The sequence below is a fragment of the Anomaloglossus baeobatrachus genome, chromosome 12 (assembly GCF_048569485.1).
Source record: "Anomaloglossus baeobatrachus isolate aAnoBae1 chromosome 12, aAnoBae1.hap1, whole genome shotgun sequence".
Classification (NCBI taxonomy): domain Eukaryota; kingdom Metazoa; phylum Chordata; class Amphibia; order Anura; family Aromobatidae; genus Anomaloglossus; species Anomaloglossus baeobatrachus.
The window spans coordinates 125,197,492-125,223,784 of NC_134364.1; the positions used below are offsets into that span (position 1 = coordinate 125,197,492).

Here is a 26,293-nt window from a genome sequence, read left to right on the forward strand (position 1 = left end):
ACACATGTGGAACGAAATACTTAAAAAAAAAGTGTGAAACAAGTGAAAATATGTCTTATATTCTAGGTTCTTCACAGTAGCCACCTTTTGCTTTGATTACTGCTTTGCACACTCTTGGCATTCTCTTGATGAGCTTCAAGAGGTAGTCACCGGAAAAGGTTCTCACTTCACAGGTGCACCCTGTCAGGTTTAATAAGTGGGATTTCTTGCCCTATAAATGGGGTTGGGACCATCAGTTGTGATGTGCAGAAGTCTGGTGTATACACAGCTGATAGTCCTACTGAATAGACTGTTAGCTGCTTTTTTCTTGCCATAATACAAATTCTAAGTAAAGAAAAACGAGGGGAAATCATTACTTTAAGAAATGAAGGTCAGTCAGTCCAAAAAATTGAGAAAACTTTAAAAGTGTGCCCAAGTGCAGTGGCAAAAACCATCAAACGCTACAAAGAAACTGGCTCACATGGAGAACCACCCCACGAATGGAAGACCAAGAGTCACCTCTGCTGCAGAGGATAAGTTTATCCGAGTCACCAGCCTCAAAAATCACAGGTTAACAGCAGCTCAGATTAGAGACCAGGTCAATGCCACACAGAGTTCTAGCAGCAGCCACATCTCTAGAACAACTGTTAAGAGGAGACTTTGTGCAGCAGGCCTTCATGGTAAAATAGCTGCTAGGAAACCACTGCTAAGGGCAGGCAACAAGCAGAAGAGACTTGTTTGGGCTAAAGAACACAAGGAATGGACATTAGACCAGTGAAAATCCGTGCTTTGGTCTGATGAGTCCAAATTTGAGATCTTTGGATCCAACCACCGTGTCTTTGTGCGACGCAGAAAAGGTAAACGGATGGACTCTACATGCCTGGTTCCCACCGTGAAGCATGGAGGAGGAGGTGTGATGGTGTGGAGGTGCTTTGCTGGTGACACTGTTGGGGATTTTTTCAAAATTGAAGGCATACTGAACCAACATGGCTACCACAGCATCTTACAGCGGCATGCTATTCCATCCGGTTTGCGTTTAGTTGGACCATGATTTATTTTTCAACAGGATAATGACCCCAAACACACCTCCAGGCTGTGTAAGGGCTATTTGACTAAGGAGAGTGATGGAGTGCTACGCCAGATGACCTGGCCTCCACAGTCACCAGACCTGAACCTAATCGAGATGGGGCCTTCAAGTGCTAAGCATCTCTGGGAACTCCTTTAAGACTGTTGGAAAACTATTTCCGGTGACTACCCCTTGAAGCTCATCAAGAGAATGCCAAGAGTGTGCAAAGGAGTAATGAAAGCAAAAGGTGGCTACTTTGAAGAACCTAGAATCTAAGACATATTTTCAGTTGTTTCACACTTTTTTGTTTAGTATTTCATTCCACATGTGTTAATTCATAGTTTTGATGCCTTCAATGAGAATCTACAATTTTCAGAGTCATGAAAGTAAATAAAACTCTTTGAATGAGAAGGTGTGTCCAAACATTTGGTCTGTACTGTATATACTTAGTGGGAAAAGTTTTTAGAGGAACTATTGCATATATAATAAATGTATGTATATGTATAGAAATATAAGGCAATGTAATGTAACATGGGGAGGAAACATCACCCAAGGCTACATAACTGCAGCATACGAATGTGATGACAAGAAGGTAAAGCATGGAGCAAGCAAAAAACATGTACATGAAAAACAGAGGCACATGTGAACAAGAAGAAGGACAACTGAATTAAAGAGTCATAAATGTACGAAGACGCATATACAGGAGCAGAGCATTGACATGGAGCCTAGTTCAAAATTGCCACGTTGTCCAAATGCATGGGCAGCAAAGATATGGGGCCGCCGTGTGTCTTACCATGTCAAAGTGACAGGGCGGATACACCCTTACGTAGCGCTCACTAAAATAAAAATTAGGCACACTGAATACAGTTTTATGGTAAAGCAATAATGTAACAATTTATTAAGATTGCATCAGGATAATGTTCCATTATGGAATGGCAGAAACAATATAACCCTGTTCTATTGATTCAATTAATGTAAATTATACAATCAATATAAATCATAGTATATAGAGAAATAACGCATCAATACATTACCTAAGTATTGCAACATCACTTCCCCACTGGAGGGACCACAGTGTCAGCGAGAAGGAAAATACTCTGGTCTTATCACAGAAGAAGTACATCCACTTTACCTTCTGGAGCATCCCTAACTCGCTGAACAGGGTCCCCATTTTTTATACACAGCTCTCACATTCTCTTCCATCACAGCTGCGTAGTATGTTTTAGCAGATCATCAGTTTCTTGCAGCTGCGCAGTATATTATTTTTTACAAAGTTAAAGTTTTATGATCACTTAAGTTTTATGACCACAGCACAGTGCTTCAAGGTTGTTTGTTACCAACATAAAGGCTCCTTTACACACTGAGACTTTCTATCAATCCCACCAGCAATCTCGACCTGGCCGGGATCGCTGGAAAGTCTATTAACAGTCGCTGGTGAGCTGTCAAACAGGCAGATCTGGCCAACGACGCAGCAGCGATACGGACCTGCAGAATGACCTCGCTGGAAAGGGAATGCTAGCACGCCTATGGGCTGGGTCGCTAACGATGTCATTGTAACGGTGTCAAACACACTGATACTTGCTGCGCAGCCGGGAAACATAGGACCAAAGAATGGTCCTGAATGACTTGTAGCGATCAGCGACCTCACAGCGGGGGCCAGGTCGCTGATGCGTGTCACACACTGCAATGTCGCTGGGGAGGTCGCTATTACGTCACAAAACCGGTGACGTTACAGCGATATCGCTAGCGATGTTGCAGTGTGTAAAGGGGCCTTAATAACCCAAAGTTTGTTTCCAAGGTTTGTTTGCTATTGATTATAGTCTAACATTTCAAAGTTCCCGGTATGTTGTTTGCACAAAATTAACTCGGCATAACGCTCTAAGACTGTAGCACATGGACAGCATGACTTACATAATCACCTATTCTGAAGACTGGATACCTATTTTAATCCAATCACACACTCATACTTGTCTCATTTGCATCACACCATCCGGAAAACCTAAAAAAGATTAAATGATTCTTAATGATTTTTATAAAAACCTGTGTATTTTATGATGAAGACGCAGGGGAAGTTTCCTTTTGATGACTCTTCCATGAAGACCATGTTTGTGCAGGTGTCTTTGAACAGTAGAACAATGTACTACAACTCCAGAGTCTGCTAAATCTTCCTGAAGGTCTTTTGCAGTCACGCAGGGCATCTGATTTGCCTCTCCAGCAATCCTACAAGCAGCTCTCACAGAAATTTTGCTTGGTCTTCCAGACCTTAACTTGACCTCCCCTGCTCCTGGTAACTGCCATTTCTTAATTACATGTGGAATTGAATAAACGGCAACTTTATTATATTCTTATAGCCTTCCCCGGCTTTGTGGGCCTCCACCATTTTCATTTTCAGAGTGCTAGGCAGCTGCTTAGAAGAACCCATGGCTGCTGTTTATTGGCACAAGGTTAGATGGGGCTGGGTTTTTATAAAGCTGTGAAGTTTGTATTACCATTTTTTCCTACCGATGATAGAGAAGACATAACCGTAATAGGATAATTAAGGTCTGAAACCTTGGTCAAAGGTTCTCCAAACATTTACATGCCACAGTAATATAGAAGATAATAATCTCCTCTGGTGATGGATCCCGCGCTCAGTTTACTCTTCATACTTTCTCTGCATGTCCCTGGGGTGTAAAAACTGAGCGCGCCCCTTGTTTCTGGTAACCCAGCCTATGTGACCATGTAAACTGAATGGACCCTTTAAGATAATCTACAGTGGTGCTAGAAAGTTTGTGAACCCTTAATAATTTGCAAACATTTGACCTAACACTTCATGATGGTGAATTTATCAGCATTATATGAGGGCAGCCTTTAGTTGTTTAGAGGTGAACTTGAGTTCCTTTGTGATCTACAAGCCTCCTGTGGAGGGAGTAGCCCTCTTGTATTTCCCCCACTTGTACATGATCTGACTGTGGATTGAGGGGGTGCACACTTATTGTCTCCTCAATGTGGTGGTCTTAGTATATAGACAAAATCTCTGCTTGGACCAGTCCTTCTGACAGAGGTTGCAGATTTGTTACACATGTATCCACAATCCTGTGATTACTGCAGATGAATACTCTATGGCTGCACTGATACATTGTGACAAAACCCTGGAACAATGCAGGGACTTCAGAAGAAAATGCAACCATCACTTCTCACAACTCTGCGCTGTCTCTGCTCCGCGCTGTCACGGCTCCGCGCTGTCACGGCTCCGCGCTGTCTCTACTCCGCTCTGTCTCCGCTCCGCGCTGTCTCTGCTCCGCGTTGTCTCTGCTCCGCTCTGTCTCTGCTCCGTGCTGTCTCTGCTCCTCGTTGTCTCTGCTCTGCGCTGCACTGTCTCTGCTCCGCGCCGTCTCTGCTCTGCGCTGCACTGTCTCTGCTTCGCTCTATCTCTGTTCTGTGCCCCCCCTGCTCGTATCTTGGAGACGACACTTATCAGTAATCAGAAGCGCTGATGGCTGTATACGGAGAATAAGGGGAGGGAGGACGTATATATAAGTCTGGAGCTCGCAGCACTCACATCACTCCCTGCACACACAGCTATGGACAAAGTCTGCCCAGCCGGCATCGGGGGACCCCCGAAACACTGCGCCCTCCTGATCGCCCTCTACCTGTCCGCACTCATCCTGCCAGGGAACAGCCAGGACCCCCAACTGCGAATAACCCAGGAGGCGCTCCCCCTGCAGAGCAACAGCCTGGTGAGTAACCACCGACCTCTACAGATCTGCAGAACATCGCTCCTCCATATCATTACAGATACAGTGTTAGATCCTGCAGATTACACCACTAACATCTCTGCAGAGCGTCACTACTCTACGTCCTATACACAGTGATATATCTTGCAGATTTTTACACCACTGACCTCTCTGCAGAGCATCACTCCCCCTCCTCCCATACACTGTGATATATCCTGCAAATTATTACACCTGACCTGCAGAGCATCGCTTCTCCATCTCCTGACAGATACAGTAATATATTCTGCAGATTATTACACCCCTGACCTCTCTGCAGATCATCGCTCCTCCACCTCCTGCAGACCATTACACCTCCATCCTCCCTGCAGATTACACCTCCATCCTCCCTGCAGATCATTACACCCCCGCCCTCCCTGCAGTATATCGCTCCTCCACCTACTGTAGATCATTACACCCCCGTCCTCCCCGCAGAGCATCGCTCCTCCACCTCCTGCACATTATTACACCCCCGCCCTCCCTGAAGAGCATCGCTCCTCCACCTCTTGAAAATCATTCCACCCTTGTGCTCTCTGCAGATCATCGCTCCTCCAGCAGATCATTACACCCCCGTCCTCCCTGCAGATTATTCCACCACTCTACTCCCTACAGAGCATTGCTCCTCCACCTCCGGCAGATTATTACACCTCCATCCTCCCTGCAATATTTCGCTCCTCCAGATCATTACACACCCATTCTCCATGCAGTATATCGCTCCTCCACCTACTGCAGATCATTACACCTCCATCCTCCCTACAGAGCATCACTCCTCCACGTCCTGCAGATTATTACACCCCCGTCCTCCCTACAGAGCATCAATCCTCCACGTCCTGCAGATTATTACACCCCCGCCCTCCCTGCAGAGCATCGCTCCTCCACCTCTTGAAAAACATTCCACCCTTGTGCTCTCTGCAGATCATCGCTCCTTCAGCAGATCATTACACCCCTGTCCTCCCGGCAGATCATTCCACCCCTCTACTCCCAACAGAGCGTTGCTCCTCCTGCAGATTATTACACCCCCACCCTCCCTGCAGTATATCGCTCCTCCACCTCCTGCAGATCATTACACCCCAGTCCTCCCTGCAGAGCATTGCTCCTCCACCTCCTGCAGATTATTACACCCCTGTCCTCCATGTACTATATCACTCCTCCACCTCCTGCAGATTATTACACCCCCGCCCTCCCTGCAGAGCATCGCTCTTCCACCTCTTGAAAATCATTCCACCCTTGTGCTCTCTGCAGATCATCACTCCTCCAGCAGATCATTACACCCCCATCCTCCCTGCAGCTCATTACACCGCTCTGCTCCCAACAGAGCGTCACTCCTCCACCTCCTGCAGATCATTGCACCTCCATCCTCCCTGCAATATTTCGCTCCTCCAGATCATTACACCCCTCTTCTCCCAAAAGAGCGTTGCTCCTTCACCTCCTGAAGATTATTACACCCACGCCCTCCCTGCAGAGCATCGCTCCTCCACCTCCTGCAGGTTATTATACCCCCGCCCTCCCTGCAGTGTATCGCTCTTCCACCTCCTGCAGATCATTACACCCCCGCCCTCCCTGCACTATATCACTCCTCCACCTCCTGCAGATTACACCCCCGCCCTCCCTGCAGTGTATCGCTCCTCTACCTCCTGCAGATCACTCCACTCCTCTGCTCCCAACAGAGCGTTGCTCCTTCACCTCCTGAAGATTATTACACCCACGCCCTCCCTGCAGTATATCGCTCCTCCACTTCCTGCAGATCATTACACCCCCGTCCTCCCTGCAGAGCATCGCTCTTCCACCTCCTGCAGATTATTACACCCCCGCTCTCCCTGCAGTTTATCGCTCCTCCACTTCCTGCAGCTTATTACACCCCTGTCCTCCCTGCAGAGTGTTGCTCCTCCACCTCCTGCAGATCATTACACACCCGCCCTCCCTGCAGAGCGTTGTTCCTCCAACTCTTGCAGATTATTACACCCTCATCCTCCCTGCAGTATATCGCTCCTCCAGTTCCTGCAGATATTTACACTACCGTCCTCCCTGCAGAGCATCGCTCCTTCACCTCCTGCAGATTATTACACCCCCCTGTCCTCCCTGCACTATATCACTCCTCCACCTCCTGCAGATTATTACACCCCCCTGTCCTCCCTGCACTATATCGCTCCTCCACCTCCTGCAGATCATTACACCCCCGCCCTCCCTGCAGTATATCGCTCCTCCACTTTCTGCAGATCATTACACCCCCGCCCTCCCTGCAGTATATCACTCCTCCACCTCCTGCAGATTATTACACCCCCGTCCTCCCTGCAGAGCATGCTCCTCCACCTCCTGAAGATCATTACACCCCCGCCCTCCCTGCAGTATATCGCTCCTCCACTTCCTGCAAATCATTACACCCCCGTCCTCCCTGCAGAGCATCGCTCCTCCACCTCCTGCAGATCATTCCACCTCTATACTCTTCCTAGATTGCTAGCTCCTCAGCCCTGGATAATTGTGTGTCCTGCTGGGCTGGAGATTAACCCCTGGTGTCCTGCTCTCCTTACTTTCCAGGCCTTGGCTCTGGGAGAGCTGCTGGAGTATAACCACGATGCGGGTCTGACTGTGGAGAAGAAGGCCGTGCAGGTGCCGCGGGTGAGGAGCGGCTATGGGGTAAGCTTAGGTGTTTCTTGTCCCCAGAGCTGACCGTCTATTCTCTGCACAGTGTGACATGGGGGAGCGCTGTGCGATGAAGCATGGACCCCGGATCGGGAAGCTGTGTGACTGCCTACGCGGAGCCTCCTGCAACTCCTTCATGCTGCGCTGCTACTAGCCCTCTGGCCCTGTCCTGGGGGGCCGCACATCTCCGCTCATTGTACCCCTTATATTACTGGCCTCCCCATACAGGGGTCCCCACATCTGTGCATCGTCCCCCTATGGCCTCCTGTACACATCTGATTGAGACGGCAGATAGCAGAGAACAGCAGCAGCCCAGCTGCCCATCCCCATCTCCTCCCCCGCTGTATTTTATATGATGCTTTGTAAGATAATAAAGGGTTATTACAGATTATTTTTGCTGTTTGGTTGTCCTCTCCTGAAATCATCTGTGCTGCTGTGAAATAAATGGTTTTGTCTCTTAGATTCCCTTGTCCCAATTCCTGAGGGAACATCTCTGTTCAGGCCCCATGATAACACTCCCTGGACATGTCCTCCGGCAGCTCAGTGTCATAGGAACACGACTGTACTGTAAATAATCAGAATAAAGTATACTGCTATTATACGAAAAGGGGGGACCATGGAGAAGCAACACTGATAAAGAACGGAGACAAGAAGTGTTGTCGTGGGGGCACAAGCAGATATGGTGTGAATAGTAATGATGATGAGACATGGGCAGCAGGGGGCGCCACTATGAGAGGATCACCAAGACTGTTACATAACAATCTAAATGTGGCGTCACCTCAGAGATCACAGATAATCGCACAGATTATGTCACATATTATGTAAGGAGATTACACCCATCATCCGCCCCGTACACGGCCGCCGCAACTCCCACGTCACCGGCATTACTGGACGACAACAACCACCGTGTCCTGGGACAAAGCAACTAATCCCATCAGATGTGATACTGTCTGCTGAGCCACGGCTAATCCTGAGGACGAGAATATCACTGCTAGATACCGCCCCATGTACAAGAATATAACCGCTATACTACTGCCCCATGTACAGGAATATAACCGCTATAATACCGCCCCTATATACTGGAATATAACCGCTATAATACTGCCCCTATATACAGGAATATAACCGCTATAATACCGCCCCTATATACAGGAATATAACCGCTATAATACTGCCCCTATATACAGGAATATAACCGCTATAATACCGCCCCTATATACAGGAATATAACCGCTATAATACCGCCCCTATATACCGGAATATAACCGCTATACTACTGCCCCATGTACAGGAATATAACCGCTATAATACCGCCCCATGTACAGGAATAGAACCGCTATAATACCGCCCCATGTACAGGAATATAACCGCTATAATACCGCCCCATCTACAGGAATATAATCGCTATAATACCACCCCTATATACAGGAATATAACCGCTATAATACTGCCCCATGTACAGGAATAAAACCGCTATAATACCGCCCCATGTACAGGAATATAATCGCTATAATACCACCCCTATATACAGGAATATAACCGCTATAATACTGCCCCATGTACAGGAATAAAACCGCTATAATACCGCCCCATGTACAGGAATATAATCGCTATAATACCACCCCTATATACAGGAATATAACCGCTATAATACCGCCCCATGTACAGGAATATTTATACCCCCCCCCCCTTTTTTTGCCTCTTCAGTGTCTAAGATGTATGGACTCAGTGGTCTTCAGATTTCGGAAGATTCTTCATAGGCTGTTGCTCTTCTGTGGCATTACTCCTCCATGGACACCCGAACAGATGACCATCAACACAGACTGCTTTATCTTTGGACCATATTTATTAGCTCTGATCCTTGTTCTAAATCCTTCACTTATGTTCTGTGACTTATGATGTGAAGTTATGTAAAGAGCCATTTGGCCTCCTCTTTTTCCATTGGCCTGTGTTTTGATGATTATGAATCTTTCAATCACTGTTGATTATATGTATATATACCATGTGTCAGATTTGACTTTTCCTATGTCCTCTTTTGAGTGCTATGTGGGTTCATAATTGTGTTGCTGGGTTGTCCTGTTTGCCCTTATTCTTTCACCTTTGTGACATTCCATATTAAATGTATTTGGGAAATACCATATGTATGGTTACACCTGTCCCATGGACCAGTCTACAGTTGTGAATTGTAAAGATTTCTCTGCCTTTGCATTTGTCTGTAAAAAACCCTATTCAATGGTGTATGCTTATATTTACTCATTGATAATAGTGTGCTGCTTTTTTCTGATTTTGCTCTCTTTAAAACATACATGTTGCTAATGCTGATTGCTCTCCAAGTCTATAGGGTCATCTTAAATCTAAGCGCTAGCGCATATTTACTTTTGATCTCTGCGCCGTTAGCTGCATGGGCGCCTGCGCATTACTATATTGCTTGCTTACATGGTATTTCATCGCGCATGCGCATTTGTGGATTTTCGGCGCGATAGGGGAAGAAATTTCCCCTTGCACGCCGATGTATTTCCGGTCTATCGGCCACTTCCGCCCGGCGTGTCAGCTGAACGCACAGCTTGATTTGAGCACAGGAACACCGGTATTTGATTTTCTTATTAATTTTCTTGTATTTATATGTGTGCTTTTTTTGTTTTTGTCCATTACCTTCCCCTGATGAAGCCCTTGTATTAGGGCGACACGCGTAGGGTCGGTGCTTATCTGTCTGGCACCTTACTATGGCTTAATTTTTGCCTCTACTCTTGTAAGTGTTTCCCTCTGGACCTCTTGTGTGGTGGCTTATTATGGTCCTTTGCATTTTTTAGGGCAATGCTCCCTTAGGAGATCTATTTAGGTTATTCCAGGCCTTGTTACCTATATTTGCCTTCCACATTTTGTATTATCATGCATGCATGTATATTCCGTATGCATTAGTGCTTTATTGTTGGGTCCATGGGACAGGTGTCTGTGTGTTTTTAAGTGGTTTTAACGGTGTTTTGGCACTTTCATGTTCCTAATAAATATTTGTATATATATTTTGATTCTATTTGATGAGTTGAGTGCTTTTTTGCCTACTCTTTCTCTCCCTTACATTACCCTTGTAGGCTTTGCACCCTCATTGTTGTGTTATTTTGTTGTTACTATTAGCAGTGCAGCCTTGTCTTTCCATTTAATGTACAGGAATATAACCGCTATAATACAGCCCCTATATACAGGAATATAACCGCTATAATACCGCCCCATATGCAGGAATATAACCGCTATAAAACCGCCCCTACATACAGGAATATAACCGCTATAATACCGCCCCATGTACAGGATATAACCACAATAATACTGCCTCCTATGTACAAGAATATAACTGCTATAATACTGCTCCTATGTACAAGAATATAACTACTATAATACTGCCCCTATGTACAAGACTATAACTACTATAATACTGCCCCCTATGTACAAGAATATAACTACTATAATACTGCTCCTATGTACAAGAATATAACTACTATAATACTGCTCCTATGTACAAGAATATAAGTACTATAATACTGCCCCTATGTACAAGAATATAACTACTATAATACTGCTCCTATGTACAAGAATATAACTACTATAATACTGCCCCTATGTACAAGAATATAACTACTATAATACTGCCCCTATGTACAAGAATATAACTACTATAATACTGCCCCCTATGTACAAGAATATAACTACTATAATACTGCTCCTATGTACAAGAATATAACAACTATAATACTGCCCCCTATGTACGAGAATATAACTACTATAATACTGCCCCTATGTACGAGAATATAACTACTATAATACTGCCCCTATGTACAAGAATATAACAACTATAATACTGCCCCTATGTACAAGAATATAACTACTATAATACTGCCCCTATGTACAAGAATATAACTACTATAATACTGCTCCTATGTACAGGAATATAACTACTATAATACTGCTCCCTATGTACAAGAATATAACTACTATAATACTGCTCCTATGTACAAGAATATACGGTAACTACTATAATACTGCTCCTATGTACAGGAATATAACTACTATAATACTGCCCCTATGTACAAGAATATAACTACTATAATACTGCTCCCTATGTACAAGAATATAACTACTATAATACTGCCCCTATGTACAAGAATATAACTACTATAATACTGCCCCTATGTACAAGAATATAACTACTATAATACTGCCCCTATGTACAAGAATATAACTACTATAATACTGCCCCTATGTACAAGAATATAACTACTATAATACTGCCCCTATGTACAAGAATATAACTACTATAATACTGCCCCTATGTACAAGAATATAACTACTATAATACTGCTCCTATGTACAGGAATATAACTACTATAATACTGCCCCTATGTACAAGAATATAACTACTATAATACTGCCCCCTATGTACAAGAATATAACTACTATAATACTGCCCCTATGTACAAGAATATAACTACTATAATACTGCCCCTATGTACAAGAATATAACTACTATAATACTGCTCCTATGTACAAGAATATAACTACTATAATACTGCCCCTATGTACAAGAATATAACTACTATAATACTGCCCCTATGTACAAGAATATAACTACTATAATACTTCCCCTATGTACAAGAATATAACTACTATAATACTGCTCCTATGTACAAGAATATAACTGCTATAATACTGCCCCTATGTACAAGAATATAACTACTATAATACTGCTCCTATGTACAAGAATATAACTACTATAATACTGCTCCTATGTACAAGAATATAACTACTATAATACTGCCCCTATGTACAAGAATATAACTACTATAATACTGCCCCTATGTACAAGAATATAACTACTATAATACTGCTCCTATGTACAGGAATATAACTACTATAATACTGCCCCTATGTACAAGAATATAACTACTATAATACTGCCCCCTATATACAAGAATATAACTACTATAATACTGCTCCTATGTACAGGAATATAACTACTATAATACTGCTCCTACGTACAGGAATATAACTACTATAATACTGCCCCTATGTACAAGAATATAACTACTATAATACTGCTCCCTATGTATAAGAATATAACTACTATAATACTGCCCCTATGTACAAGAATATAACTACTATAATACTGCTCCCTATGTACAAGAATATAACTACTATAATACTGCCCCTATGTACAAGAATATAACTACTATAATACTGCCCCCTATGTACAAGAATATAACTACTATAATACTGCCCCCTATGTACAAGAATATAACTACTATAATACTGCCCCTATGTACAAGAATATAACTACTATAATACTGCCCCTATGTACAAGAATATAACTACTATAATACTGCTCCTATGTACAAGAATATAACTGCTATAATACTGCTCCTATGTACAAGAATATAACTACTATAATACTGCTCCTATGTACAAGAATATAACTGCTATAATACTGCCCCCTATGTACAAGAATATAACTACTATAATACTGCCCCTATGTACAAGAATATAACTACTATAATACTGCCCCTATGTACAAGAATATAACTACTATAATTCTGCCCCTATGTACAAGAATATAACTACTATAATTCTGCTACTATATACAAGAATATAACTACTATAATACTGCTCCTATGTACAAGAATATAACTACTATAATACTGCTCCTATGTACAAGAATATAACTACTATAATACTGCTCCTATGTACAAGAATATAACTACTATAATACTGCTCCCATGAACAAGAATATAACTACTATAATACTGCCCCTATGTACAAGAATATAGCTACTATAATACTGCCCCTATGTACAAGAATATAACTACTATAATACTGCCCCTATATACAAGAATATAACTACTATAATACTGCCCCTATGTCCAAGAATATAACTACTATAATACTGCCCCTATGTACAATGTTGCGGTGTTATTCCTTGTATAGCAGTGTCAGTAATGTTGGGTGTTGTATTTTGCAGGCATATCTTGAGTCTCTGGTCTCGGCTTGGTTTCGGGGGGGGGGGGGGGGGGAGATAGTGTGCTGCTGCTGCTGCTGATGATGATGATGTTTATTACTGGGATTATTGATCCTGGAGACAAAATGTAATGTGTAGACGAGGTTTCTTGAGGATTATCCCTGTGCTCAGTGTCATTATCACATTACGGCGCTGATATAATCTTCGCCGCGGGGCAGACGACTGGTCAGTGTTTGCCGGTGTCCATGAGTGAAGCTGGTGATGGCTGAACGCTGCCCGCTGCTCCCGCTCTCCTTGTGCCTTATCTTTGTCCTGACCATGTCACTGATGAAGACGACATCTGCAGAGGCGGCCAACAGCGACACAGACGTCCAGGGCGTGAATGAGAAGGAACTGGTGAGTCCCTGCCCCGCCAAATCTCATCTGCTGGACCAGCACTGCGGACCTTAGCTTGTCCCAGTCCCATTGTCTGCCCAGTCCCAACATCTGCCCAGTCCCAACCACTGTCCAGTCCCAACCACTGTCCAGTCCCAACATCTGCCCAGTCCCAGAGCTTGTCCCAGTCCCAACATCTGCCCAGTCCCAGAGCTTGTCCTAGTACCGAATGCACAGTCCCAGAGCTTGTCCCAGTATCACCATCTGCCCAGTCCCAGAGCTGGTCCCAGTATCACCGTCCGCTCAGTCCCAATATCACCATCTGCCCAGTCCAAGATTGTCCCAGGATCAACGTCTGCCGTCTCAGCTCTTGTCCCAGTACCAGTCCAAGAGCTTGTTGCAGGACCAACAACTGCCCAGTCCCCGAGCTTGTTCCATTGCCAGTCCAAGAGCTTGCCCCAAATTTTGTCCCAGTCACAGAGCTTGCCCCGTACCAGTCCCAGTGCTTGTACCAGTCCCAGTGCTTGCCCAGTTCCAGTACCAGATCTTGTCCCAGCCACCGAGCTTGTCCCAGGGCTTTTTACAGTCCCAGAGCATGCCCAGTACAAGTCCCAAAGTCTTCCCATTCCCACAGCTTGTCCCAGGTCCCAACGTCTGCACAGTCCCAGAGGCTACGCAGCTCCAGTCCCAGTACCAGAGCTTGTCCCAGTCCAGTCTGCCCAGTCCCAGAGCTTGTCCCAACACCAGTCCCAGCGCTTGCCCAGTTCCAACCCGAGCTTCTCCCAGTACCACCGTCTGCCCAGTCCCAGATCTTTTCCCATTATCACCGTCTGCCCAGTCCCAGATCTTGTCCCATTATCACCGTCTGCCCAGTCCCAGATCTTGTCCCATACCATCTGCCCAGTCCCTGAGCTTGTCCCATACCACCATCTGCCCAGTCCCAGAGCTTGTCCCATTATCACCATCTGCCCAGTCCCAGAGCTTGTCCCATTATCACCATCTGCCCAGTCCCAGAGCTTGTCCCAGTACCACCATCTGCCCAGTCCCAGAGCTTGTCCCAGTACCACCATCTGCCCAGTCCCAGAGCTTGTCCCAGTACCACCATCTGCCCAGTCCCAGAGGTTGTCCCATTATCACCATCTGCCCAGTCCCAGAGCTTGTCCCATTATCACCATCTGCCCAGTCCCAGAGCTTGTTCCAGTACCAATAACTGTCCAGTCCCAGAGCTTGGCCCAGAACCAGTCTGCCCAGTCCCAGAGGTTGTCCCACTACCACTGTCTGCGCAGTCCCAGAGCTTGCCCCGCACCAATCTCAGAGCATGTCCAAATACCAGTCTCAGCGCTTGCCCAGTTCCAACCCTAGATCTTGTCCCAGTCCCAAAGTCTACCCATTCTCAGAGCTTGTCATAGCCACCGAGCTTGGACCAGAGCTTTTTACAGTCCCAGCACCAATCCTAGAGCTTGTCCCAGAGCATGCCTAGTACAAGTCCCAAAGTCTGCCCAGTCCCAGACCTTGTTTCAGTACCAGATATTGTCCCCGTATCAGTCCCAGTCCCAAAGTCTACCTATTCCCAAAGCTTGTCCCAGAGCCTACCCAGCACCAGTCCCACATCTTGTCCCAGTACCAGAGATTCTCCCATTACCTGTCCCAGCACTTGCCCAGTCTCAACGCTTGCCCAGTCCTAGAGCTGGTCCCAGTATCACCGTCTGCCCAGTCCCAGAGCTGGTCCCAGTATCACCATCTGCCCAGTCCTAGAGCTGGTCCCAGTATCCCCATCTGCCCAGTCCCAGAGCTGGTCCCAGTATCACCGTCCGCTCAGTCCCAGAGCTGGTCCCAGTATCACCATCTGCCCAGTCCCAGAGCTGGTCCCAGTATCACCGTCTGCCTAGTCCCAGAGCTGGTCCCAGTATCAGCATCTGCCCAGTCCCAGAGCTGGTCCCAGTATCACCATCTGCCCAGTCCCAGAGCTGGTCCCAGTATCAGCATCTGCCCAGTCCCAGAGCTGGTCCCAGTATCACCATCTGCCCAGTCCCAGAGCTGGTCCCAGTATCACCATCTGCCCAGTCCCAGAGCTGGTCCCAGTATCACCATCTGCCCAGTCCCAGAGCTGGTCCCAGTATCACCATCTGCCCAGTCCCAGAGCTGGTCCCAGTATCACCATCTGCTCAGTCCCAGAGCTGGTCCCAGTATCACCATCTGCCCAGTCCCAGAGCTGGTCCCAGTATCAGCATCTGCCCAGTCCCAGAGCTGGTCCCAGTATCAGCATCTGCCCAGTCCCAGAGCTGGTCCCAGTATCACCATCTGCCCAGTCCCAGAGCTGGTCCCAGTATCACCATCTGCCCAGTCCCAGAGCTGGTCCCAGTATCACCATCTGCCCAGTCCCAGAGCTGGTCCCAGTATCACCATCTGCCCAGTCCCAGAGCTGGTCCCATTATCACCATCTGCCCAGTCCCAGAGCTTGTCCCATTATCACCATCTGCCCAGTCCCAGAGCTTGTTCCAGTACCAATAACTGTCCAGTCCCAGAGCTTGGCCCAGAACCAGTCTGCCCAGTCCCAGAGGTTGTCCCACTACCACTGTCTGCGCAGTCCCAGAGCTTGCCCCGCACCAATCTCAGAGCATGTCCAAATACCAGTCTCAGCGCTTGCCCAGTTCCAACCCTAGATCTTGTCCCAGTCCCAAAGTCTACCCATTCTCAGAGCTTGTCATAGCCACCGAGCTTGGACCAGAGCTTTTTACAGTCCCAGCACCAATCCTAGAGCTTGTCCCAGAGCATGCCTAGTACAAGTCCCAAAGTCTGCCCAGTCCCAGACCTTGTTTCAGTACCAGATATTGTCCCCGTATCAGTCCCAGTCCCAAAGTCTACCTATTCCCAAAGCTTGTCCCAGAGCCTACCCAGCACCAGTCCCACATCTTGTCCCAGTACCAGAGATTCTCCCATTACCTGTCCCAGCACTTGCCCAGTCTCAACGCTTGCCCAGTCCTAGAGCTGGTCCCAGTATCACCGTCTGCCCAGTCCCAGAGCTGGTCCCAGTATCACCATCTGCCCAGTCCTAGAGCTGGTCCCAGTATCCCCATCTGCCCAGTCCCAGAGCTGGTCCCAGTATCACCGTCCGCTCAGTCCCAGAGCTGGTCCCAGTATCACCATCTGCCCAGTCCCAGAGCTGGTCCCAGTATCACCGTCTGCCTAGTCCCAGAGCTGGTCCCAGTATCAGCATCTGCCCAGTCCCAGAGCTGGTCCCAGTATCACCATCTGCCCAGTCCCAGAGCTAGTCCCAGTATCAGCATCTGCCCAGTCCCAGAGCTGGTCCCAGTATCAGCATCTGCCCAGTCCCAGAGCTGGTCCCAGTATCACCATCTGCCCAGTCCCAGAGCTGGTCCCAGTATCACCATCTGCCCAGTCCCAGAGCTGGTCCCAGTATCACCATCTGCCCAGTCCCAGAGCTGGTCCCAGTATCACCATCTGCCCAGTCCCAGAGCTGGTCCCAGTATCACCATCTGCTCAGTCCCAGAGCTGGTCCCAGTATCACCATCTGCCCAGTGCCAGAGCTGGTCCCAGTATCACCATCTGCCCAGTCCCAGAGCTGGTCCCAGTATCACCGTCCGCTCAGTCCCAGTTTCACCATCTGCCCAGTCCCAGAGCTGGTCCCAGTATCACCATCTGCCCAGTCCTAGAGCTGGTCCCACTATCACCGTCTGCCCAGTCCCAGAGCTGGTCCCAGTATCACTATCTGCCCAGTCCCAGAGCTGGTCCCACTATCACCATCTGCCCAGTCCCAGAGCTGGTCCCACTATCACCGTCTGCCCAGTCCCAGAGCTGGTCCCAGTATCACCATCTGCCCAGTCCCAAAGCTGGTCCCAGTATCACCATCTGCCCAGTCCCAGAGCTGGTCCCAGTATCACCATCTGCCCAGTCCCAGAGCTGGTCCCAGTATCACCGTCCGCTCAGTCCCAGTATCACCATCTGCCCAGTCCCAGAGCTGGTCCCAGTATCACCATCTGCCCAGTCCCAGAGCTGGTCCCAGTATCACCGTCCGCTCAGTCCCAGTATCACCATCTGCCCAGTCCCAGAGCTGGTCCCAGTATCACCATCTGCCCAGTCCCAGAGCTGGTCCCAGTATCACCATCTGCCCAGTCCCAGAGCTGGTCCCAGTATCACCATCTGCCCAGTCCCAGAGCTGGTCCCAGTATCACCATCTGCCCAGTCCTAGAACTGGTCCCACTATCACCGTCTGCCCAGTCCCAGAGCTGGTCCCAGTATCACCATCTGCCCAGTCCCAGAGCTGGTCCCAGTATCACCGTCTGCCCAGTCCCAGAGCTGGTCCCAGTATCACCATCTGCCCAGTCCCAGAGCTGGTCCCCGTCCCTGTGCTGCTCCAGCAGGATATTTGTGAGATATGTATTGGCATGCTCAGCAGTGGAGGACATATGCACCTTGCTGACTGTTTCCTCTGTTGCAGCTTCTGGAGCTACAGGACGTTCTGTACAAACTGCAGTCCAAGCGGAGCTCCATGTGGGAGAGCAAATACATCCAGCTGCCGAAGGTGAGTGTCACAGCAGCACAGAGCGCTTCAGGACACTAGTGTCCTCATTTTGTTATGTATTTGTATTATGGCAGGAACCAGCAGCACAGAGTATTTAAGTGCACTTTTCTTCTTTCCAACTCCAGTGCATTATGGGAGATGCCTGTGCGGTGAAGCGAGGTGCTCGGATAGGAAAGCTGTGCGACTGCCCCGAGCGCAGCACCTGCAGCTACTTCTTCATGCGATGTCTGTGAGGCCCCCGCCGCTGAGAAGACCTGCGCAGAGCCGACGCCGGAGGCAGCGCCACCGCTTATCTCACAGCGCCACGCTAATCCGCGGCTGCAATGACTATTTCTCATTACATGGAATGACCTGCTGGTGATTACGGGGCGATCACCTCCCCTCAGGTCCTGTACATAATCCCCCGCTACCTGCGAGGTGATCCCAGACCCCGACACACAGAGACACAAGGACAATGCAATACAAGCTTTTATATATAATTATCTCCTGTCTGATTCCATCTTATCCGTCATAAGAACATCCGCGCCGAGGACGGGGCCGCTCCAGGGGAGGGGGAAACACAGCTGCATGTGATCCTCCAGAGCTGCACTCACTATTCTGATGAAGCAGGGAATTACTGATCCTGAGTTACCTCCTGTATTATACTCCAGAGCTGCACTCACTATTCTGTTGGTGCAGTCACTGTGTACATACATTACATTACTGATCCTGAGCTACCTCCTGTATTATACTCCAGAGCTGCACTCACTAGTCTGCTGGTGGAGTCACTGTGTACACACATTACATTACTGATCCTGAGTTACCTCCTGTATTATACTCCAGAGCTGCACTCACTATTCTGTTGGTTCAGTCACCGTGTACATACATTACATTACTGATCCTGAGCTACCTCCTGTATTATACTCCAGAGCTGCACTCACTATTCTGCTGGTGCAGTCACTGTGTACATACATTACATTACTGATCCTAAGTTACCTCCTGTATTATACTCCAGAGCTGCACTCACTATTCTGCTGGTGCAGTCACTGTGTACATACATTACATTACTGATCCTGAGTTACCTCCTGTATTATACTCCAGAGCTGCACTCACTATTCTGCTGGTGGAGTCACTGTGTACATACATTACATTACTGATCCTGAGCTACCTCCTGTATTATACTCCAGAGCTGCACTCACTATTCTGCTGGTGCAGTCACTGTGTACATACATTACATTACTGATCCTGAGTCACCTCCTGTATTATACTCCAGAGCTGCACTCACTATTCTGCTGGTGCAGTCACTGTGTACATACATTACATTACTGATCCTGAGTCACCTCCTGTATTATACTCCAGAGCTGCACTCACTATTCTGCTGGTGCGGTCACTGTGTACATACATTACATTACTGATCCTGAGTCACCTCCTGTATTATACTCCAGAGCTGCACTCACTATTCTGCTGGTGCAGTCACTGTGTACATACATTACATTACTGATCCTGAGCTACATCCTGTATTATACTCCAGAGCTGCACTCACTATTCTGCTGGTGCAGTCACTGTGTACATACATTACATTACTGATCCTGCGTTACATCCTGTATTATACTCCAGAGCTGCACTCACTATTCTGCTGGTGCAGTCACTGTGTACATACATTACATTACTGATCCTCAATTACCTCCTGTATTATACTCCAGAGCTGCACTCACTATTCTGCTGGTGCAGTCACTGTGTACATACATTACTGATCCTGAGTTACTTCCTGTATTATACTCCAGAGCTGCACTCACTATTCTGTTGGTGCAGTCACTGTGTACATACATTACATTACTGATCCTGAGCTACCTCCTGTATTATACTCCAGAGCTGCACTCACTATTCTGCTGGTGGAGTCACTGTGTACATACATTACATTACTGATCCTGAGTTACCTCCTGTATTATACTCCAGAGCTGCACTCACTATTCTGTTGGTGCAGTCACTGTGTACATACATTACATTACTGATCCTGCGTTACATCCTGTATTATACTCCAGAGCTGCACTCACTATTCTGCTGGTGCAGTCACTGTGTACATACATTACATTACTGATCCTGAGTTACATCCTGTATTATACTCCAGAGCTGCACTCACTATTCTGCTGGGGCAGTCACTGTGTACATACATTACATTACTGATCCTGAGTTACATCCTGTATTATACTCCAGAGCTGCACTCACTATTCTGCTGGTGCTGTCACTGTGTACATACATTACATTACTGATCCTGAGTTACCTCCTGTATTATACTCCAGAGCTGCACTCACTATTCTGCTGGTGCAGTCACTGTGTACATACATTACTGATCCTGAGTTATCTCCTGTATTATACTCCAGAGCTGCACTCACTATTCTGCTGGTGCAGTCACTGTGTACATACATTACTGATCCTGAGTTACCTCCTGTATTATACTCCAGAGCTGCACTCACTATTCTGCTGGTGCAGTCACTGTGTACATACATTACATTACTGATCCTGAGTTACCTCCCGTATTATACTTCAGAGCTGCACTCACTATTCTGCTGGTGGAGTTAGATAATGGAACGCTGAGATTCAAATCTGTCACAACTTTATTGTCCAAACCTCCCCCCACCACAATATGTTGTGTAATAAATACAGTCCAGTGGCTGTGTCGACCATCGTTACCTCGCCCCCTTCTGGAGGGAGGACCACTTGTGGGATTTTCACCAGGTTTTCCTGCTCTGTGATTGGCTGAGAGGTGTGACCCCACGTAAACATCCGATGAGGGTAAGTCTCCGCAACTGCCATATTGCAAACATACGACAATAGGAATGTGCAGAGCGCTGGATATGTGGGAATTCCAAAATCATGAGGCAGATGTCCTCTGTGCTCCGCGGGGGCGGGCCTGTCGTGAGCCTGCAGTCTGAGCCACGCCCCCGCTTAGATGGACTCGATCTGTTTTCGCACTTTCTCCAGCGCTCGCCGATCCAACGTCCGCTGCCGTGTAATCACCAGTAGGGAGAGCGCAACTGTCCCCGCCAACATGACACCCACAAATTGCCAGAACACCCGCTTCTCCATGGGGGCGGAGCGACAGCTGTGGGGGAGGGGAGAGTCGGTAACAGGGTGAAGGCACCAGGACCCCCCAGACCCCGGTGACCACTCACCTCTTATACTCGGATTTGTCGGAGGTGGTGCAGGCGACCTGCTCAATGAACCCGGTGATGCCGCACTGACCGAGGGTCTTCTGTACAGGGGGGAAAGGAACAAGATGGCCGTTATCCGTATACAGCAGAGAATGAGCTCCGCAGACGAGGACGTGTGACCACCGGGGGCAGCGACACTCACCGCCTCAAACTCGTTACAGCTGTAGCATTGCCTGGATATGGTGTACTCCTCCGTCTGCCAGCAGGGGGTGCTCACAGCCAGAGGCTCTGCAGCACAGAACATGGAGGGTCACATGACAGGATGGGGGACACAAAACAACGGGGCAAGGCAAAGGTCATACGTACCGCGCTCCCCAGGAGACTGCTGATCCTGCCCCGGAGACGCCAGCACCCAACTACAGGAGAACAGACAGATCAGCAGGGGCCACGGACAGCCGCGACGTGAGGGGGAGGGGCGCGATGAGAAGGGGCGCGACAAAAGGGGGGAGGGGCGCGACAAAAGGGGGGAGGGGCGCTAATGGCAAACAAATGGGCACTGACCACGAGGGGGAGCAAGAGGAAGAGATGAGGGGGCACTGACCACGAGGGGGGGGGGAAGAGGAGGAAGAGTCGAGGAGGCACTGACCACCTGGGGGAGGGGGAAGCAGAAGAAACGGGGGGGGGGGGAAAGAGGAAGAAATGAGGGGGCACTGACCACGAGTGGCGGAGGGAAGAGGAGGAAGAGTCGAGGAGGCACTGACCACCTGGGGGAGAGGGAAGCAGAAGAAACGGGGGGGGGGGGGAAGAGACAGGCGGCACTGAAAAGGGATAAGTGAGGAGGAGGGGGGGGTCGGGGTAAGTGCCCTCTCGTCTCTTCTGCCTCCCTCTCCCCAGGTGGTCAGTGACCCCAAGTCTCTTACTCCTTACACATCAGAAGCGATGAGGGGACACTAATAACTGACACCCGGGGAGATGAGAGGACACTAATAACTGACACCCGGGGAGATGAGAGGACACTAATAACTGACACCCAGGGAGATGAGAGGACACTAATAACTGACACCCGGGGAGATGAGGGGACACTAATAACTGACACCCGGGGAGATGAGGGGACACTAATAACTGACACCCGGGGAGATGAGGGGACACTAATAACTGACACCCGGGGAGATGAGAGGACACTAATAACTGACACCCGGGGAGATGAGGGGTCACTAATAACTGACACCCGGGGAGATGAGAGGACACTAATAACTGACACCCAGGGAGATGAGAGGACACTAATAACTGACACCCAGGGAGATGAGGGGACACTAATAACTGACACCCGGGGAGATGAGAGGACACTAATAACAGACACCCGGGGAGATGAGAGGACACTAATAACTGACACCCGGGGAGATGAGAGGACACTAATAACTGACACCCGGGGAGATGAGAGGACACTAATAACTGACACCCGGGGAGATGAGGGGACACTAATAACTGACACCCGGGGAGATGAGGGGACACTAATAACTGACACCCGGGGAGATGAGAGGACACTAATAACTGACACCCGGGGAGATGAGAGGACACTAATAACTGACACCCGGGGAGATGAGGGGACACTAATAACTGACACCCGGGGAGATGAGAGGACACTAATAACTGACACCCGGGGAGATGAGAGGACACTAATAACTGACACCCGGGGAGATGAGAGGACACTAATAACTGACACCCGGGGAGATGAGAGGACACTAATAACTGACACCCGGGGAGATGAGAGGACACTAATAACTGACACCCGGGGAGATGAGAGGACACTAATAACTGGCACCCGGGGAGATGAGAGGACACTAATAACTGACACCCGGGGAGATGAGAGGACACGAATAACTGACACCCGGGGAGATGAGAGGACACTAATAACTGACACCCGGGGAGATGAGGGGACACTAATAACTGACACCCGGGGAGATGAGAGGACACGAATAACTGACACCCGGGGAGATGAGGGGACACTAATAACTGACACCCGGGGAGATGAGGGGACACGAATAACTGACACCCGGGGAGATGAGAGGACACTAATAACTGACACCCGGGGAGATGAGAGGACACTAATAACTGACACCCGGGGAGATGAGAGGACACTAATAACTGACACCCGGGGAGATGAGGGGACACTAATAACTGACACCCGGGGAGATGAGGGGACACTAATAACTGACACCCGGGGAGATGAGGGGACACTAATAACTGACACCCGGGGAGATGAGAGGACACTAATAACTGACACCCGGGGAGATGAGAGGACACTAATAACTGACACCCGGGGAGATGAGAGGACACTAATAACTGACACCCGGGGAGATGAGGGGACACTAATAACTGACACCCGGGGAGATGAGGGGACACTAATAACTGACACCCGGGGAGATGAGGGGACACTAATAACTGGCACCCGGGGAGATGAGGGGACACTAATAACTGACACCCGGGGAGATGAGGGGACACTAATAACTGACACCCGGGGAGATGAGAGGACACTAATAACTGACACCCGGGGAGATGAGGGGACACTAATAACTGACACCCGGGGAGATGAGAGGACACTAATAACTGACACCCGGGGAGATGAGGGGACACTAATAACTGGCACCCGGGGAGATGAGAGGACACTAATAACTGACACCCGGGGAGATGAGGGGACACTAATAACTGACACCCGGGGAGATGAGGGGACACTAATAACTGACACCCGGGGAGATGAGGGGACACTAATAACTGACACCCGGGGAGATGAGGGGACACTAATAACTGACACCCGGGGAGATGAGAGGACACTAATAACTGACACCCGGGGAGATGAGAGGACACTAATAACTGACACCCGGGGAGATGAGGGGACACTAATAACTGACACCCGGGGAGATGAGGGGACACTAATAACTGACACCCGGGGAGATGAGGGGACACTAATAACTGACACCCGGGGAGATGAGGGGACACTAATAACTGACACCCGGGGAGATGAGGGGACACTAATAACTGACACCCGGGGAGATGAGAGGACACTAATAACTGACACCCGGGGAGATGAGGGGACACTAATAACTGACACCCGGGGAGATGAGGGGACACTAATAACTGACACCCGGGGAGATGAGGGGACACTAATAACTGACACCCGGGGAGATGAGGGGACACTAATAACTGACACCCGGGGAGATGAGGGGACACTAATAACTGACACCCGGGGAGATGAGAGGACACTAATAACTGACACCCGGGGAGATGAGAGGACACTAATAACTGACACCCGGGGAGATGAGAGGACACTAATAACTGACACCCGGGGAGATGAGGGGACGGTAATAACTGACACCCAGGGAGATGAGAGGACACTAATAACTGACACCCGGGGAGATGAGGGGACACTAATAACTGACACCCGGGGAGATGAGGGGACGGTAATAACTGACACCCAGGGAGATGAGAGGACACTAATAACTGACACCCGGGGAGATGAGGGGACACTAATAACTGACACCCGGGGAGATGAGGGGACGGTAATAACTGACACCCAGGGAGATGAGAGGACACTAATAACTGACACCCGGGGAGATGAGGGGACACTAATAACTGACACCCGGGGAGATGAGGGGACACTAATAACTGACACCCGGGGAGATGAGGGGACACTAATAACTGACACCCGGGGAGATGAGGGGACGGTAATAACTGACACCCGGGGAGATGAGGGGACACTAATAACTGACACCCGGGGAGATGAGGGGACGGTAATAACTGACACCCGGGGAGATGAGGGGACACTAATAACTGACACCCGGGGAGATGAGAGGACACTAATAACTGACACCCGGGGAGATGAGAGGACACTAATAACTGACACCCGGGGAGATGAGGGGACACTAATAACTGACACCCGGGGAGATGAGGGGACACTAATAACTGACACCCGGGGAGATGAGGGGACGGTAATAACTGTGACACATAGAAAGATGAGAGGACAGTCGGTGATGAGGGGACAGTAATGACTGTGACACCCGCTGATAGGAGGAAACTAATCACTGTGACACCCGGTGATGGGAAGACACTAATGACTGTGACACCCGGGGAGATGAGAGGACGGTAATAACTGTGACGCATAGAAAGAAGAGAGGACACTAATGACTGTGACACTCGGTGATGGGAGGACACTAATGGCTGTGACACCCGGTGATGGGAGGACACTAATGACTGTGACACCCGCTGATGGCGCCGCACTCACCGCTGGACGCTCAGCAGGAGGAGGACGCCCCTTAGGACAGATCCCGCCGCCGCCTCCATTTCTCGTTTGTTGTCACCGGCCGCTTCCTGTAGAGAATTCACCACTTCCGGCCGCGCCCTCTCCCGGCTGGAGCTGGAATAGCGGCGCGGTTCTGTGCGCTCTGCTGCCCTCTGGTGGTAGCTGGCGGGGTTGCAGGGAATGGTGATATAAGCAAGTTCACACAGTTGGGGGGGGGGCTGGAGAGCTGTGGATGGGGGGACAGGGGTTCTTGGCACCCTTACCTTTCTCAGCTCTGCCTCTACCCTTCCCCCTGTAATAAATGACATATTGAGCCGTTTTTTCTGCTTTTCCCTCAGTGACTATACAGGACATTCAGTGAGCACCATGGTTGTGGCTCCAGTACAGAGCACCCCGATATTGTGTATGCACTTCTATAGCCCCATGTGGTCTGGACGCCATGTGTGCTTGTGTAGTGGGCAGCACTCCCCGACCTACCGTATACGCCCCGCAAGACCCTCCATGTACCG

General features: G+C 48.7%; 3 protein-coding genes across 5 annotated transcripts; 2 read left to right on the top strand and 1 right to left on the bottom strand.

The window, feature by feature from the left end:
- Positions 1-4,551: 4,551 nt before the first annotated feature.
- LOC142258513 (cocaine- and amphetamine-regulated transcript protein-like) lies at positions 4,552-10,431 on the top strand. 3 transcript variants are annotated; one of them, XM_075331133.1, is made up of 3 exons: positions 4,552-4,764; positions 7,333-7,431; positions 9,145-10,431. In XM_075331133.1, exons 1-3 carry the CDS (start codon positions 4,609-4,611, stop codon positions 9,334-9,336), a joined length of 447 nt encoding a protein of 148 aa, XP_075187248.1. In that variant the 5' UTR covers positions 4,552-4,608; the 3' UTR covers positions 9,337-10,431. The 3 variants fall into 3 exon arrangements, with proteins under 3 accessions (XP_075187248.1, XP_075187250.1, XP_075187249.1); XM_075331135.1 differs by lacking the exon at positions 9,145-10,431 and adding an exon at positions 7,484-7,897 and having other exon boundaries at positions 4,565-4,764; positions 7,333-7,404; XM_075331134.1 differs by lacking the exon at positions 9,145-10,431 and adding an exon at positions 7,484-7,897 and having other exon boundaries at positions 4,569-4,764; positions 7,333-7,413.
- A 3,256-nt stretch (positions 10,432-13,687) lies between these two features.
- On the top strand, positions 13,688-18,737 carry LOC142257764 (cocaine- and amphetamine-regulated transcript protein-like). The gene is made up of 3 exons (XM_075329941.1): positions 13,688-13,834; positions 18,273-18,356; positions 18,482-18,737. Exons 1-3 carry the CDS (start codon positions 13,700-13,702, stop codon positions 18,587-18,589), a joined length of 327 nt encoding a protein of 108 aa, XP_075186056.1. The 5' UTR covers positions 13,688-13,699; the 3' UTR covers positions 18,590-18,737.
- Positions 18,738-20,932: 2,195 nt separating this feature from the next.
- On the bottom strand, positions 20,933-25,857 carry JTB (jumping translocation breakpoint). The gene is made up of 5 exons (XM_075329940.1): positions 25,767-25,857; positions 21,854-21,903; positions 21,690-21,775; positions 21,509-21,588; positions 20,933-21,438 (listed from the first exon to the last, which is right to left on the bottom strand). Exons 1-5 carry the CDS (start codon positions 25,823-25,825, stop codon positions 21,282-21,284), a joined length of 432 nt encoding a protein of 143 aa, XP_075186055.1. The 5' UTR covers positions 25,826-25,857; the 3' UTR covers positions 20,933-21,281.
- Between the last annotated feature and the right edge of the window lie 436 nt (positions 25,858-26,293).